The sequence below is a fragment of the Pholcus phalangioides genome, unplaced genomic scaffold, assembly GCF_987345545.1.
Source record: "Pholcus phalangioides strain wild (caught in Gottingen) unplaced genomic scaffold, Ppha-v1.0 ptg000008l_1, whole genome shotgun sequence".
NCBI lineage: Eukaryota > Metazoa > Arthropoda > Arachnida > Araneae > Pholcidae > Pholcus > Pholcus phalangioides.
Genome location: NW_028301601.1, coordinates 19,893,065 through 19,910,667, shown reverse-complemented (window position 1 = coordinate 19,910,667; position 17,603 = coordinate 19,893,065). Strand labels below are relative to the sequence as shown.

Here is a 17,603-nt window from a genome sequence, read left to right as displayed (position 1 = left end):
GCCGCCTGTTACTGTCCGAGACTTGCAGATTGCACTTCTTGAGGAGTGGAACAGTATTCCCCAAAGTCTGATCAATAACCTCATCGCATCCATGGCAAACAGGTGTGCAGCAGTCTTAGTTGTTCGAGGAGACCACACGCCCTATTAAAACTCATGCATCATGTCTAAACAGTACTTTTTTTATCGTTTAAATGTAACCAAATTGTTGCCCTAAATCATCTTTTCATGCTTTTTCCATATTTTCAAAGAATTAAAGCTTAATTCCAAATTTTTTTACGTCTTTTTTCTGTATTGCGCATTGATACGCGTGTACTATCCATTGTATGCCAACACGTGGCTGTCTCGCACGGTTTTCTTCACTTTTTTGCTTGCTCCCCTAATTGTTTTGAGCAGTGTATGTGTACAAGACGCTTGTGCCTTTAGACATGCTTGAAAGATTTACATGCCCCTAGAAGACACCTCTTGGTGTGTTCCTAGAAATGAGTAAGAGCCGTGCATTTTGTGTAGGCCTACACCTAGAACTGAATAGCAATATCAAAATTGAATAGCAATAGAAATGCATAGAAAGCTTGGATACCCTTAGAAATGCTTGAATATGCGTAGAAATGCGTGGAACGCTTGCTAAAAAGGCGTGAGAAACTTGCGTATCATTTCGCTAGGCATGTTTAGGAATCTTGTCTACCCATAGACATGCGTATGTACGATGTTTGAGATAAAAAAGGAGATGCATAAAAATCACGAGTATCACTTAATATGTATAAAATGCTCAAGTACCTCTGCAAATGCGTAAAAAGCTTCTGTATCCCTGGAAATGCGTGAAAGGTTTGCGCACCTCTCAATATTGATTAGAGGCTTACGTACCTGTCAATATCCATGAGAGACTTACGTACCTTTAAATATACATCTTATGCATAATTAAAGGTACGTAAAAATAAGCGTATCCCCTTAGAAATGTTGAGGAGGCTCGTGTACCGTTAGAAATGAGTGAGAGGCGTGTGATGCGGGCTACTATGAATGCGTAATAGGCGTGCATTGCGCATCTTCAGATACTATGAGAGACATGGTTACTCCTAGGCCTTATTATGACGCGCTGAACTCGTAGATATGCAGAGGAGAATTTCGTGCTGTACTCTCGCGTATGTACTCTTGGAAATGCATGGGAGCAAGTTCTCGAAGGGGTGGCAAATTTGAAGAATGAGTGCCTGAGGAAGTTGATAAAATGGGAACAGGGTAGCATAATCATAAATACATCTCTGCCTAGAGAGGCTGAGGGTCCAGGGCAGTGAGTGGCAAAACGAGTGACCTTAACAGAGTTTACAAGCATGCGAGTGAACAAAAGAGGGATTACCTAGAGAGCGAGAGACCAGGTCAGTGAATCAAAAGCATGATCTAGACTAGAGCATGTGCAAGCATGTGGGTGACAGAATCACCGAAAGAGTGACTAGAGAATATGCAAGCATGTTAATGACTAAAAGAGAAGTAGCTAGAGCTTGTGCGAGAATGTGAATGATAAAAGGAGTAACCTAGAAAGAAAGGTAACAGACCAGGGAGCAACCAAAAGAGTGACCTTGAAAGAAAGGTGGTAGGTCAGTGAGTGACCAAAAGAGTGACGTAGAGAGAGTATGAGCACGATAGTGAACAAAAGAGAGACCTAGAACGTGTGTAAGCATGTGAATGACCAAAAGCGTTACCAGAAAAGCATGTTAGTAACCAAATGAGTGACTTAGAGAGAGAGAGAGAGAGAGAGAGAGGCATGTTTGTAGGAATGGGGGGGGGCGAGTGGGTTATATAGCACGGGGCAGTGAATTAGAAGAACGAGTGGTCAAGAATATTAGTCTAGAATGGAAGTAGGGCAGCAAAATTCGTGTAGCCCACAGGCTACAAAAATCCGTCTCTGATCATGAAATATACCACAGAGCTAGAACCCCCCCCCCCCACCCGTAGGGAAAATGATTCAAACTAATCTTTTTTTTAACTTATTATTCGTAAGCAGGGCCATAGCTAGCCATTTCTGTGCTCTGTGCAATAATTTGAATTTAAGCCCCTTCTGCTTATTTAGGCCCATTCTGGGCCCCCTTCCAAGTGGGTCCTCTGTGGGTGCACCTGTTGCACCTGCGTAGTTACGGCCCTGTTCGTAAGGCTATCACAGGGTCGGATCTTGAATCCAGCGAACTACACGGCCGCAGATCGCGCCAACTGATTATTTGTTATCACCAAAACATTATTACACTTGAAAAATGTCCGAACCGATCCTGGGCTATCAAGACTACTTGGGAAATATTTCTGAAAACAAATAAGAATAAGTTCAAATTTTTCTCACCAGTTGGCATGTTTGATTGTAAATGTTATACAAATTTAAAAAAAAAAAAAGGTTTCGGCCCGGACAAGGGACGACTGACGAGCCAATTAGCGTTTGAAAAAATGCTTTTCGATGAGAGGGTGTACCGCGGATGCTTTAGACAACACAATGAGATATGCCTTTCCCTTCTGAAAGAACCGCTACAACCACACCTTAGGGTATAGTCTCGTAAAATCCATTGGAGGATTTTTTAACGAATGCAGGAACGTGTGTGTACACGTCTGTCAGAAAACGCATCTGCGTCGGGGAAAATTTTCTTGCTCAGAAAGTGCTGCCATCTATTTTTCACATTAAAAGTAAAAACGTAAAATGCTTCGATCTTTGAATTTTTTTTCAGTATTTCGATTATAATTGACAGCTTTCGGGACGAAAGAATATATGATTTCAAAATTTGTGATGCTATCTGTTAAATTGTTGAAAAGGTTGAGAATGCTTTGTTCGATTAACAATAAAATAAGATTTAAGTTAAGAAATTCCAGGATGTAACAATTAATATTATATAGTTACAAACACTATGTTTTGCTATAAATGAATAGCATTTGAAAATATCCGATTAAAATTCGATTAATTGATTAAGTTTTTTGATTAACCAGTTAAAAATTTGAATCGATTCCCAACGCTACTAAATACTGAGTTGGAAGATTTGCTGCTATCCCGAAGGTCTAAGGCTGGGGTCTTCAACCTTTCAAGCACCAGGGGCCACATTGAAAGTTCCCACGCGTGCCACCAACTCGTTGCACTTTGACGTGCAAAGGGGGAGTTCATTTTCCAAGGAGGGGAAACGGGGGAAAAAGGGAAAAGAACTCGCTAAAATAGCGCCGACGGAAAATACCAACCTGCTCCTTTTCCTTGCGACTTTTTTTTACCGAAAGTAGATAAATGGAATCGCCCCTCGTGACTTTTCATGACGTAGCCAGAGGCCAACTGGGTGCACATTACCAGCGCCCCCGTTAAAGAGACCGCCACGTCTTCACCCTGACAAAGCGCTTGTGGCACTGTTTGCAAGCGAGGATCAGGATGAATCCGTGATCTAATGAAGCCCCGAAGAAACTTTCAGGATCTTCAAGAGCGAACTAGACTGGGTGGACTGAAGTGTCTGAGCGGAACGGGGTGCTCCGCCCTTCTGCCATGGAATCCTTGATCGATCAAACTTCTGATTGCGCCTTTTTTTTGCGATATGATTTTACGACACTTTCTATAATCGTTTATTATCGGTGCCACTTTGACTTTCACTTGATTCATTTGATACTTCGATTCACATAATTTTAATTATGATGAACTATATGTAATCTTTGACATATCAATAAATTTTGGTTTTACTGGAGATGCCCGGGTCCTCCCTGAGGGCGGAAGTGTTAACGTTGCTTCTCGCGACAGAGCTTGGGTTTCTCGCGATTTCTCCAGTTTCGTCAATAGCATGCATGCGCTTTGAACAACGAGTTCATTGTACAAAAAAAAAAATTCTTTAAGCTTTTTTAAGTTTGTCATTTTCATGACACTTCAAGACAAATTTTCATGAGAATGAATGGACTCTTCATGCTTCACAAAGAAAGACCATAGAGAATATCACAGAGGTTGGAGAAAACATAGCGGAATCGGTGAGCTTCCGATATTGTACACCCACGCTGAGTTGTCCTCTGCGTATGCCATGAAACGTCCCGATAGGCAATTTCATTCATCTTTCGGTAAAATGTTCACAGGGAAAAGGAGCAGGTTGGTATTTTCCGTTGGCGTCTTTTGCGCTATTTTAGCTAGTTTTTCCTTTCCTTTTTTCCCCCGTTTCCCCTCCTTGGAAAATGAACCCTCCCTTCGCGTGTCAAGGTCAGAGACCAACTCTGTATGGGCATACAATCAGCACCTCCAAGAGATAGAAGATCTCCGCAGTCTGCTTGTGACGTCAGTAAGTAGTCCGTTTTCCCTCTCAGAATATCCAGGGGAAAAAAATTTCCTGCTCGCGCCAGTATCATCGTTGTGAGGAAAAGAAATGATCGGGCTCAGAACTGGCGATTTCTATGCCCCTCCACATCTAATCACTACGCGGTATTTGTGAGCCAATCAGGAAGATTATACGCCAAAATAAGAATCAAAATATAAATCACTTCGTTATAAAGGAGTTCCAAGGCTTTTGCAATGTTCCTATGCAAATTCATCCAGGGGAGTTAATTAGAAATGTGTTCGTTAAAACGAGATTTTAGCTATGACGGTATTCGTTAAAACGGGATCTGACTCTATATGGCTATTAATTCATGGGGTAAAGATGTACTTCTCCAGAGCCACATTTCTGATTTATTTTTCCTCATAGAGATAGTGTGAGATGACTCTTAAATTGTCATCATCCCTATTGTCATATACCAACCATGGCTTGAATGCACAACTGCATTTAATTGACAGAGCGATGATGAAGGAGGTATGAGCTGTTGAAGTCTCATCCACGGCACCCCGGTATACGAATGAAGGCTCAACGCAATACAGTCAAACCTCGTTAAGAGTCACTCTTGGGAGCGCAAAAATATGACTTAGTAAGCGGAGTGACTCGTTAAGCGGAGTAAGCCATAGCTGTGCCAATTCCAATTGGGAGTTCCAAAAAGTGACCCGGTAAGCAGAGTGACGTGTTAACCGGGTGACGCACTAACGAGGTTTGACTGTATATATATATATATATATATATATATACAGGATGGCCGGTAAGTTCTGATGTGGTCTTTATCTCATCAACCGTTCGTCGTAGAGGTATGATTTCAAAGTAAAAAAATGCTCCAAACGCGTTCAAAAATTGCCCTGTACCAGTTTTGAGACTGAAAATACAGTGTGCCACAAAATGAAAAAAAAAATCCAAATTTTTATATGGTACCCCTTCCGTCCTCTAGCTTCCAGTTAGAAAGTTGTTGCCCTGTATATACTGAAGCCAACAAGAATTCCGTGTTTCTAAATGCAATATTGGCTAAGATATTTGAATTAAAAAATTCGGAGAAACGTCATGGAAAGAACAGTGAAAACTAACGGACACAACGCTTTTACCCTCAGTTATCCTGTGCTTTTTTATGCTCCAACTTTTCTCCGATCTGTGTATTCGAATATCTCAGCGAATATTGCACTTGAAAACGTGGAATATTTTTCTGTTGGCCTCAGGAGATACAGGGTAACAACTTTCTAACTGGATGTTAGAGGACGGGGTGACGGATAAAAATGTAGATTTTTTTTATTTTGTGACACACTGCAGCCCTTCGAAATGATTGGTGGTCCGAAACAACTGATTAAACAATCTGGTCCACGACACCAGTAGTGATAAACTCCCTCCCCCCACGCGGTGATACACTGATCGCAGAAAACTCTCCCATGGGAGAATCACCGATCCGCAGTGGATTTCTTATAGTTCTTTTGCAACCCCTTGGTGGTATATCACTCTTTTAAATTCTAATATAATTGAGAAAACTAATTATTATTATTTAGAACAGATTTCGTTCAATTTACCAGTCACGATATCTGTGGACCAGTAGGTTCCCGTATTCACTGGTCCGTGTGACCAGTGACTATTATTTTTCGATTCTAACACTTCACTGTATTCTTCCTTTCAAAATTGGTACAAGGCAATTTTTGAACGAATTTCGAGCATTTTTTTAAACCAAAATCATGCTACCTCTACGATTGGGAAACACACACATACTCCCACGTTAACATTCCAACAGGAACCTTTAACGTATAGGGAGCATGTAGGAAAGAAGTCAAACCTCCCACGGGGGCCCAGAGCACCCCATTAGGCGCAGGAACCCAACGCATCCGCCGCAAAGCCCACCTGAAAAGTACGGTGAGCTGCTTCAGTCATCCACACTTATATACTACACGGATGGATCAAAGTCGGAAAAAGGGACTGGAGCGGCATACGTTAAGACTAAAGGTAAACACGTAATAGCCCGATGGTCGGTCAAACTAAAGGATGATAACTCAGTGTTTCAGGCTGAGCTTTTCGCCATCTACAACGCAGTCTTAGATGCTTCTTTACATCGAAAAGCTGCCCTAATTAGATCTGACAGTCGCTCCAGCATACTGGCGGTCTCTAATATTCAGTCTAGTCATGAAATGGCTAGAACAATAAGAAAGCTTCTCTGCAATCACACCAGAATAAGCCTCTCTTGGGTAAAAGCACGTATAGGCCAATGGGGTAATGAATTGGCGGATACCACGGCGAAGGAAGCTACCGAATGCGAAATCATTACAGGTGATCTGCTGCTTCCCGCATCACACGCCAAAGCAATCCTATGGAAGGATCTAATGAATAAATGGCAACAGAGGTGGGATGACAACGCAGAGCCCGGTCGATCAACTCATAGGATCCTGCGACATGTAATGCCTCGGAACCATAAATGGTCACGTGAGATGATTATGTTCGTAACGGGCCATGGTCCATTTCCGGCTAACCTTCATAGGTTCAAATCAATCCCCAGTGATAAATGCTCATGTTTGGCCATAGGCACGCCTCTTCACTACGCAATTCTATGCCCCAAGACAACGGCTTTCCACTTCAGAGAGCCAGCTGAACATCTGCGAATACCTTGGCTTCAGTGCATCCTGAAGCGGGAAGATTCGAAAAGTAAAATACGTAAACTGGTCCGCTTTCTAGAGCAGCACCCTGAGGATATCAGAACTACAGTCCCGGAGCCAGAACCAGATAGAGAGCCACCTATGCCAGTTAGGAGATCCACTAGACTACGACGTCAACTACACCCAGACAGCGATCTCGTACATCTGTTTAGAGAAGAGGAAGAAGAAGAGGAGTCTGAGTAGTCGAGAATAGTTTGATCCACGCTGGCTTATCGAAAAGATGGATACAGGCAGCAATTACTGAGGACCAAATCAAACTACACGGTGCAGCGATTAGCACAACCCAGCAGTAGATTGACAGCTTTCATTGATGTGATAGTCACTGATCCAATGAAAATCCCTGAAGAGAAGCAGATCAAATTTTATCAAGAACTATTCCCAATTATGACGATTATTATGAGATTTATAACCTGTGATTTACAATTGTGATTTATTTACAGAATCACCATTTTTCGATTACAAATTTTATACTTGTTTACTGGCGAGGTGCGTAATGGCACCTGCCCATGTATGTAATATATGTTTCTCAAGATCAATAAATGGTTAGGTTTCCCCGGAGGCACCCGAGTCCCCAGGGACAATGTGCTTATATCACTGAGTGTGACAGAGCCTGGGTGTCTCTCGGTTCCTATCACTATCCTATCACTATCACCTGAAAAGTACGAGAAGGGAAGAGGTCCCAGATACGACTACCTCTACGATCTGACGGTTGATGCGATAAAGGCCGCGTCAGCGCTTACAGGACACCCTGTATATAATCTTGCAAAATAATCCAATTTAGTCAACGCGGTCTGGAAATCTCAAGCCCCAGCCTAGCAACTTTTACTTCAAGTCGATTAAAAAAAATTAACAAGTATCAGGCTGCTAGAGTCGTGATGTGGATTGAGCAACATTGCATCAAGAGAAAACGATCAGACACCATAAAAAAGTCAAGGTTCAAAATGATATATAAAGGTCACTCATGATATTGCTCATGGGAAAGAAAAGAGACATGAGTAATGGGTGAGGCTCAAAGGGTTAAGTGACAGACACCAAGTGACGATGATGATGATGTTAGTGTTTATTGAGTCGATAATATCCCGGTAAAACGTGCCAAACGATTACCATCTAATGACCACTTCATTCCAAGATTATTACAGCTCGAGAAATACCATTATATATCCCAATGATTTCAAAACCCATCCAATCTTATTTACCATTCTATCCGTCATTGACCTATTGTTATTCGTAATAAATAAATAGATTTAATGTATTTTATGGTCATGTCAATGACATGAATGATTTCGAGGGTAATTCAGTTTTTTTTGTTGGTACTGATAACTACTGAATTGTCGTTGTTGAATGGGATTTATTTTCGGATTCTTAAAAATAGATTATTTCGATTTTTTTCGAATCGGTTATTCATTATTGCCAAAAACATCGAGGAACTGACAATACAGAAATTTGACGGAATTTATTTCCCATATGTCATAATTTGCATGCTCAAGGAAAACTGGTTCAACCAGAAAGAACGGTATTCATGTAAAGAAAATTTCTTTGCAATATACGCTTGCGTATTTCTCGGAGCACCCGTTTTTGACTGACGTTGTATTTGCGGAACGCTTTGTTAAATTTCTTTTTTTTGTCTTCAATTAATTTTTGATTAAATTTTTGTATGAAACTGGCATTTTTGGAAATTAAAAGGTTCAATGAGTGCCATGGGGTAATTTTTAGAATTTCTTTACAAAGAAATTAAATTTTTTATGGCTTTTTTCAAAAATTTTTGGAAATTTTATCCTGATTTTCGGTCTGGAATTTTTTTTTTCTTTCATAACTACGAACAGAAATTAATTTCTTAAAAATAGAAGAAAAAATTTTCTTTTAAATTTTTTTTTGTTGCATGACACATGAGGTTTTGCAATGTCGTAATCATTAATTATTTAAATTAAGTTAATTAATTGATATAAATTAAAAAGTTTATTAATCCCAAACTTGCATTAACTACAATAAAAAAATGCTAAATTTATATCCAATTTTTTGAAACTTCTGAAATACGTTATTTATAAGTAACCACAGTTACTATACATAAAAAAATCGTGCGATTAGGTCATGAATTTGAGGAGCGGTCAAAAATGGCGGAAAAAATTGGAAATACAGGGTTGAGCGAAAAATTCTGGACACATTTTAAAAATTACCCACAATTGATATAAAAAAGTGCAGTATGTGCTAAAATACTTATCAAGGCGCAGATTTTTTTTCTTTTTTAAATCTAAGAAATAGTTAAGATTTTCATTCACAGATGGCGATGTACCTTAAAAAAATCGCATAACAAAATACAACACAAGCAGGTATTATTAATGTTTATGACGATTTGCGTTACATCAGTGGTTCCAAGTTGGGAGTGCCTAAATCGCTAAGGTGGTTGTCCCTACGGCCCAATAGTAAAATTATAAAAAAAAAACAAAGCCAAGTTGAAAAAATATAGATAATATAAATAAATTACATGAAAAGTTTTAATTTAATTAACGTGCGAAAGCACCGCTTCAACGTTGGTAGACTGCAGTAGTAATAATATTATGATTTGACAAAAATTTTACTTGTGGCGACATCTCGCGATAGAAGTATGAAATGTCGTTTTAGTTATTATGCAGTACATTAGATAATATTACTATCTCGCATCATATTTACTTGTACTGGATATAATGCCCTTCATTGTCCGAGAACATTCTCGCTGTAGTTTTTGCTGCTATAAATAGGGGAAGGTGCGGGTTCATGGCATACATCAGTATCTGCGGAGGTCCACGACTATAAAAGTTGGGGTCTAATGGCAGACCTCGATATTATTTCCGGGGAAGGGGGATCCACGACTAAAATTATTTGGGAGAGAACCGTTGCGTTACATAAAACTACTACCGTATATTTTATTGTGAGCGCCCTTTGCAGCTCGCGCTACATCTGAGCGAGTGAAATGGGTGCTCATGTTGAAATGTGGCATTAATAGGTAACTCAAAAATCGCGTCAAAAAACAATAATTATTCACTGTTTGTGTTGCAATCTATGTCATACGCCGAGTTTTTCCGTGATGCATTGTTACCCGTGAGTCAAAGTTTGAAGAAATTTTATAAATTTATCAAAAATAAATATATAGGCAGGTAATAAGTACAGCATATAAGTACAGGTTGATTATACTTAAAGTTCCCGTACTCTGAGTAGTTTTTCTTAAAAACTGCTTATCCGAATAGAACCAAATTTTTATGATATCTTAATGAGGTCATGGGAGAGAGATTTATGAACTAAAAGAAATAGTTCAATTTTCGACCACCAGGTGAAAAGTGGTGCTTTTTGATTGCATTTTACATTTTCCGATAGCCCATATAGCTTGTACCAAGTTTCAATGGAATACGTCTACCACATAGGTCTAAGTAGTTTCAGTATACTGACACTACTTCGACATATGTAGCGCCCGTTCTGGATGAATATATAGTATATGTATAGTATTCCATTGTAACACTTCATGTATATATACGCTATATGGTCTACAAGAAAAGAGAAAATTCAAGAGATAAAAATGCAACTTTTTCACCTTTAGATTCTCTCCCATAGATTTCTCTCCCATGCTCTCATTAAGATATCCTAAAAATTTGACTGTATTCGGATAAGCAGTTTCTGAGAAAAACTACTCAGAGGTACGGGAACTTTAATTATAATCACACTGTATTTTAGTGCAAATCGTACCTTTTCATGTCAATCGGTCGATTTTTTTGTTAATTTATGAAATGCATCCAAGGCTTTCCACTCACCCTGTATTAACGAGCTAAAAGCGTTTTAGGTCGATTTTATACGATAGCGTGACGTTTACAAGGAGAGGGACTAACAAGAGGGTTTTCAACCCATGGGCTGGATCGGAAGAGCTTCTTGAGCTGGGTCGTACAAATACACATACAATCCATTTATAAAATGCATTTGTTGGTCACCCGGGGAAAGCGCGCATTTTGACGCTCCCTCGTAATGTAATGTTGAAGGAGAGGTTTCAGAATGAAATTCGCGCCCCCTCGGGTCCAGCGCCCGGAGCACGAGACCCGCCTGCTCCCCCCCAGTTGCGGCCCTGTGGACAAAAACCCAGAGTTATTTGGGGGGAGGGCAGTCTTTTTTGAGCTATGATTTTATACATTTTTACTAAAAATTCAGCATGAAAAACAAACTTATTACAAAATGCACAGGAATTCTGAAAAATACTTATAAAAAAACACGAGTTCGGTGAACCAAAAGGGTTCTTAACCTTTTGTGGTCCACGAACACGAACCCCCCCCCTTCCTAAATAAAATAAAGGCCAAGGACTGACACTCCTTTACAAAATAATATTCAATTTATAGCAATGTTAAAAATCATAAGTTAATTATTTTCTCATTCAAGTTAACAAAATCACTAAAATGTCTCTAGGGACCCCTGGTTCAGAACCCTTTCACCACAAAACAAAAATTAACAAAGACTCATAATTGATAATAATTTGAAATTAATGAAAGAAATGCATAATTCCGTAATTAATGCAAGTATTCCAGAATTAATGAGCGGAATTATTGAAAGTTATAGAAAGCAATAACTTGAGCTTAATGAGAGAAATAATATAAAACTAATGAGAGGAATAACCTGAAATTAATGAAAGCAATAACCTGAAATTAATGAAAGCAATAACCTGAAATTAACGAAAGCAATAATATAAAACTAATGAAAGCAATAATATAAAACTAATGAGCGAAATAATAATAAATTAATGAGCGAAATAATAATAAATTAATGAGCGAAATCATAATAAATTAATGAGCACAATAACATAAAATCAATGAGATATATTATTGGAAATTATCGCGAGAAATTAATGAAAATTGATAAGACCAATATGAATTGTTCAAGCTTAAAACTAATCAGAGAAATAATGCAAAATTAGTAAGAGTAGCAATGTAAAATATTTTTTTTTGCAATTTTAGAAGGATTTCTTTCAGAAATTTTGAATTTTTATTCATTTCTAGATTATTTTTTCATCAATTCTTGATTTTAATTCATTTCTAAATTATTTCTATTAGCAATTCTACGTTTTCATTCATTTCTAAAATACTTCTTCCATTAATTCTGAATTGTCAACGATTTTGAGGATATTTCTTTTATTCATTCTAAATTTTGATCCATTTCTAAATTATGTGTTTCATTACAATTCTTGATTTCCTCAATTCTCAGTTTTCTACAATTCTCAAATTATTTTTTTCAAAATTTCTCAAATACATTTTTTCAATAATTCTGAAATTATTTTTTGTTCATTAATTCTGAAATTATTTTTTGTTCATTAATTCTGAAATTATTTTTTGTTCATTAATTCTGAAATTGTTTCTTCCATTAATTCTGAAATTATTTCTTCCATTAATTCTGAAATTATTTCTTTCATTGATTCTGTGAACTTTCATTCATTTCTAAATTATTTCTTTATTGATTCTGAATATTGACTCTTCCCCAATTCTGAATTTTCAGAAATTCTGAATTTTCACGATTCTGAAAAATAATCTTTCAATAATTCTATCTATGGTATCGAAAGAGATATATCCAGAAACGTACAACGAAAAATGCATCGATATATCATTAATTAAAATGTTTACTTTTTCAGTTTTTACGACAATCCCTGAATCTCTTTTGAGACATTTATTTTAGCACGTAAAAATGGCAATCTACAATTTAATCACCGATATTTGGAGAATTTTCTTTCAAATTAAACATGATAAATCTCTTTCGATACATTGAAAGAGGCAGTAGAACTCTAAATAACGGACACATATGGGGCAAAAAATTTTGTCCGCTAATAGAAGGTACGATATACGACGCTTGGCTACGGTCGCCACTGATCCCTATACATTATTAATGTTAAAATGTATCTGTGTAAAAGTGATACAGCGGTGGTTATGCGTAATCTCCCAATCGTCTCTGTATAATGAAAATTTGATTGAACTTCACTACATTTATTACTTTCACCGGCGATTATGCATACTTCTGAAATAGAGTTGGAAAGTCTGTTGAATATGGAAAAATTTATAACCTTTCTTCTCTTCATAATTAAACCAATTAATTATTTGTATCCGTATATAATACGTGCACTTCACATATTTTGTAATAAAAATTAAAATAAGCGTGAAGATAAAACATAACGTTATCAATCCTGTAATATTGGCTTTCTTCACACGCATCAACAAAGAAAATCAACACAATACCATTCAAATTCACCATCCTGGAACATAGTTATGTTCAGTTAATTAATTAATTAATCGGCTATTTATCATATTTGCCAACACGAGCTTGGGATTAAACACAATCTTAGTTGAATATGATAAATTCTCGGTTTATGGCCAAAAGTTAATAAATTAGAGTTTGTGTGTGTGTGTGTGCGTAATTTTACTGTCCGTTAACGGGGAGTAAAATACATACATTAAAGCCCTATTCCACCGGACCGGCGATCAGAGAAGTGCCCGTTAACAGGGACTGTCGGTTAGGGATGTTTCACTGTAGCACTACACACACAATTTTGATTCGGAGTCTTAAAGAAATTTTAATGTATTTTAAAATTTTCCCAATTATTTTTCCACGGGAACGATACTATCTCACAGCTAAATTTTTTTTTTCTTCTTTTCTTCGATGATCATTTTTGATATTCCACTGTAATTCATTTTTTGATACTCCTTCTAAAATTTAGAGCTCAGAAACCAATCAGCGTAATTCAATTTTTCTAAAAATGACACATTCGCATTGCAGAAATCTCTTCATTGTTAAAATTTTCAGTTGCAAAATTCTCAAGTCACTGTATTTGAAAATGATTTATCTCATTGAACATGAAGATACTCTTATTTAATTCATGGAGATTCAAGGATAAAAATCATTTTATCTCTTTTTCAATGTTCATTGACTTACATTGATTATCGTCTAAGCCCTCCATATATGGTACTATAACATTTTGATATTCTTATAATCAATCAGAGATTTATTATTATTATTATTTTCAAGCACACTTCGTGGAGCATAATATTCTATAATATGAATTTAATAGAAAGTCGATTATTTCGAATATAATAGTGGATTTACATGTTTGACTTTTTTAATGCATAAAAATTCTTTGAAGTGAAAACAATTCACTAAACATCATTATATTCAGTTAAAAATAAATTCGAGTTATTCAAAAATAAGTCCCATTCCGGCAAAATCCATCAAATCAAGTGTCATCTAAAAGTTTTAAATTTATTTTCGTTAGATTGGAAGCTACTTTTCTTGAAAATATTATTCAATAATTATTTTTCTTTTTCGCTCTAAATCAATTATTTCCACCGTAAAAGAATAAAACAAGTAATTTATAAAATATTCCTTCGCATGAATAATTTCCAATATATTCACAAATAAAAAAAAATTATAACATTTTTTATGATATAATTATGATACATCGATTTTGAATAATTTATGAAGAAATATTATGTCGCAATTTCAATAAAAAAAAATGAATGTTTCAATTTCGGTTGGGGATTGGATTTTGTGAAGTCGGAAATGGCTATTTCATCTTCTGAAGGTATCAAAAGGAAAATCTCCTAACCTCGGGGTTGGGGAAGATTAATAAAGATTGTTATGGATTGTTATCAATAAAATCTATAACAAATAAATTATTATTTTTAGTACTGATACTAAATTCTTATTTTCAGTACGGATAAAATTACTATTATCAGTACTGATATAAAATTGCTATTATCAGTACTGATATAAAATTACTATTTTCAGTACTGATATAAAATAATTATTTTCAGTACTGATATCAAATTACTATTTTCAGTACAGATAAAATTATTTTCAGACGGATATAAAATTGTTACTTTCAGTACTGATATAAAATTACTATTTACAGTACTGATATAAAATTACTATTTTCAGTACTGATATCAAATTACTATTTTCAGTACTGATATAAAATAATTATTTGCAGTACTGATGCCAAATTATTATTTTCAGTACTGATAACTAAATTATTATTTTCAGTACTGATACTAAATTATTATTTTCAGTACGGATAAAATTATTTTCAGACGGATATAAAATTACTGTTTTCAGTACTGATATAAAATTACTATTTTCAGTACTGATATAAAATTACTATTTTCAGTACTGATATAAAATTACTATTTTCAGTACTGATATAAAATAATTATTTGCAGTACTGATGCCAAATTATTATTTTCAGTACTGATATAAAATAATTATTTGCAGTACTGATGCCAAATTATTATTTTCAGTACTGATAACTAAATTATTATTTTAAGTACTGATACTAAATTATTATTTTCAGTACGGATAAAATTATTTTCAGACGGATATAAAATTGTTACTTTCAGTACTGATATAAAATTACTATTTTCAGTACTGATATAAAATTACTATTTTCAGTACTGATATAAAATTATTATTTTCAGTAGTTTATACTGATATAAAATTATTATTTTCAGTAGTTTATACTGATATAAAATTATTATTTTCAGTAGTTTATACTGATATAAAATTATTATTTTCAGTAGTTTATACTGATATAAAATTATTATTTTCAGTAGTTTATACTGATATAAAATTATTATTTTCAGTGCTGATATGAAATTATTATTTTCAGTTTCAGTACGGATATTGAATTATTATTTTCCAATACTATGTGTGATTCTGAATTACTGTTTTCACACATTACTGATAGCACATCATCATTTTTCACAGCACTGGTAATACATTAATATTTTTCTCACAATACTGATATTGAATTATTATTTTCCAATACTATGTAGCGATTCATACAGTATTGATAATATATTATTATTTTTCACAATACTGATATTGAATTATTGTTTTCCAGTACTGATATTAAATTATTTCAGCACCAATTTTAAATTATTATTTTATATAAGTTCGGATATTGAATTATTATTGCGATGCGGATGCTAAATTATTTTTTCCAAAAAATATCTCATTAAATAATTATTTTCCCCTTTCTTTTCCGGATCCAATCATTTCAGTCATAAAAAGCACCAACCAAATAATTTATAAAATATTCCATCGCATAACAATCTCCAATAATCACAAATAAAAAAAAAACGATCACATTTTTTTTTACTATATAATCATGATACATCAGTTCTGAATAATTTATGAATAAATATTGTTATGTGTGTGTTTCAATATTATTATTGAAAAAAAAAATAAAATGAATGATTCAATTTCATTCCGAGATTGGATTTCGTGCCCAAGTCGGAAATGGCTGTTTCACCCCCTGAAGCTATAAAAAGGAGAATCGTAACCCGAGGGGGGTTGGGGAGGATTAATAAAGATTGTTATGGATTGTTATCAATAAAAATAAAATGATAATAATATAGATGATTGGCCTGAAGATGAAAAAAATAGAGAGGAACGGCCGGAACTTACCTTTAGAAGCATGTTGATTGGAATGGGTGGGTTTTGATACGAGTTCAGCGTTTTTATACGAGACAACAAACGTTGCCCTAAATGTTTGTTTGAAGTGGGCCGAAGAAAACGTTCAAACGTTTTTTCTCTCTCTCTCTCTCTCTCGTTCCTCTTTATTATTATTATTATTATTTTCATGAAAGATCGTCGCAATAAAAACGTCTTCGTCGTTCGTTGTACGAAAGAGAAATGATTCCATTGTCTTCTTTCTTTTCTTTTTTTTTTTCGTGTTGAAGATGCTCCTAAAGAGCGACTGGTTAAGTGACATAGTTTGGGGTGGATGATGAGGAAAAAGGAAATTTCAAGTTCATAGTTACGTTTTTAAATAACGTAATAGAATGCCGATTCCAGGTTAACCTCTGGCCGCGGAAATAGTCGGGAAAATGCCTCTCCCACTGCGGAAGCGTGAAAAAAAATTCCTCCTTTTTTTCAGTTTTCTTATGTGAAAGAGGGCTGGCGATCGAATTCGGACGTTGCAAATTCAAACGGGAAAAAATAGGGGTGATGCAAACGCAATAGTCTGGGTTCGAACCCGAAACCATTGGTAATTTTCGTCGCGCTATAATGGTTTTCTGCACGCAACTGCTAATTACACCGGGACCTACAATTTAGCCCCGATTCCGAACGACAGCGCGATAGACATTTTGCCTTCTTTTATACCAAGGTTGGTGCGCTAACCCCTCGTTGTGGAACTTCCTGCGGTACCAATCTTCTGTACCCAAAATTACTTACACGCTAATTATTGCAGCCAGACACTTTGCCACTACTCAATTGCATGAACAGCCTCCCACACAGTCAAGCAAAACTTTCAGAGGATAGTATGCCATCTACAAGTCGTTTAGAGAATTTCAACTTGAAAAAATCCTATCTAATCGTCACAGGATGATTGATCTAACTACTACGCTTATCATCTGTGGATGTTCGGAGCACACTAAGAGACATGTGATCTACAAGAATATTCATTTCTGAATACTTCTTTGGCAAATATGACAATAATAATCCTAAATCCTAAATATGTCATTATGGCCTGTGGGTTCCGACTGAAATTGGCAAACAGTGCATACCCCTGAGTCATGTCTTAGCCATCCTGGACTCGATTTTCGCCATGGTTGTATATGTTTTATTTTTAAACTACTTAGAGTTTAATATTACC

General features: G+C 35.8%; 1 protein-coding gene across 1 annotated transcript in view; it reads right to left on the bottom strand.

Moving 5' to 3' along the window:
• The window catches only part of LOC149083964 (uncharacterized), a 32,821-nt gene extending 16,351 nt beyond the window's left edge, over positions 1-16,470 (bottom strand). The window contains exon 1 of the mRNA XM_089235434.1: positions 16,412-16,470. Coding sequence (XP_089091560.1) covers positions 16,412-16,423 — 12 coding nt within the window. The 5' untranslated portion in view covers positions 16,424-16,470. The remainder of the gene's footprint in view (positions 1-16,411) is intronic.
• Between the last annotated feature and the right edge of the window lie 1,133 nt (positions 16,471-17,603).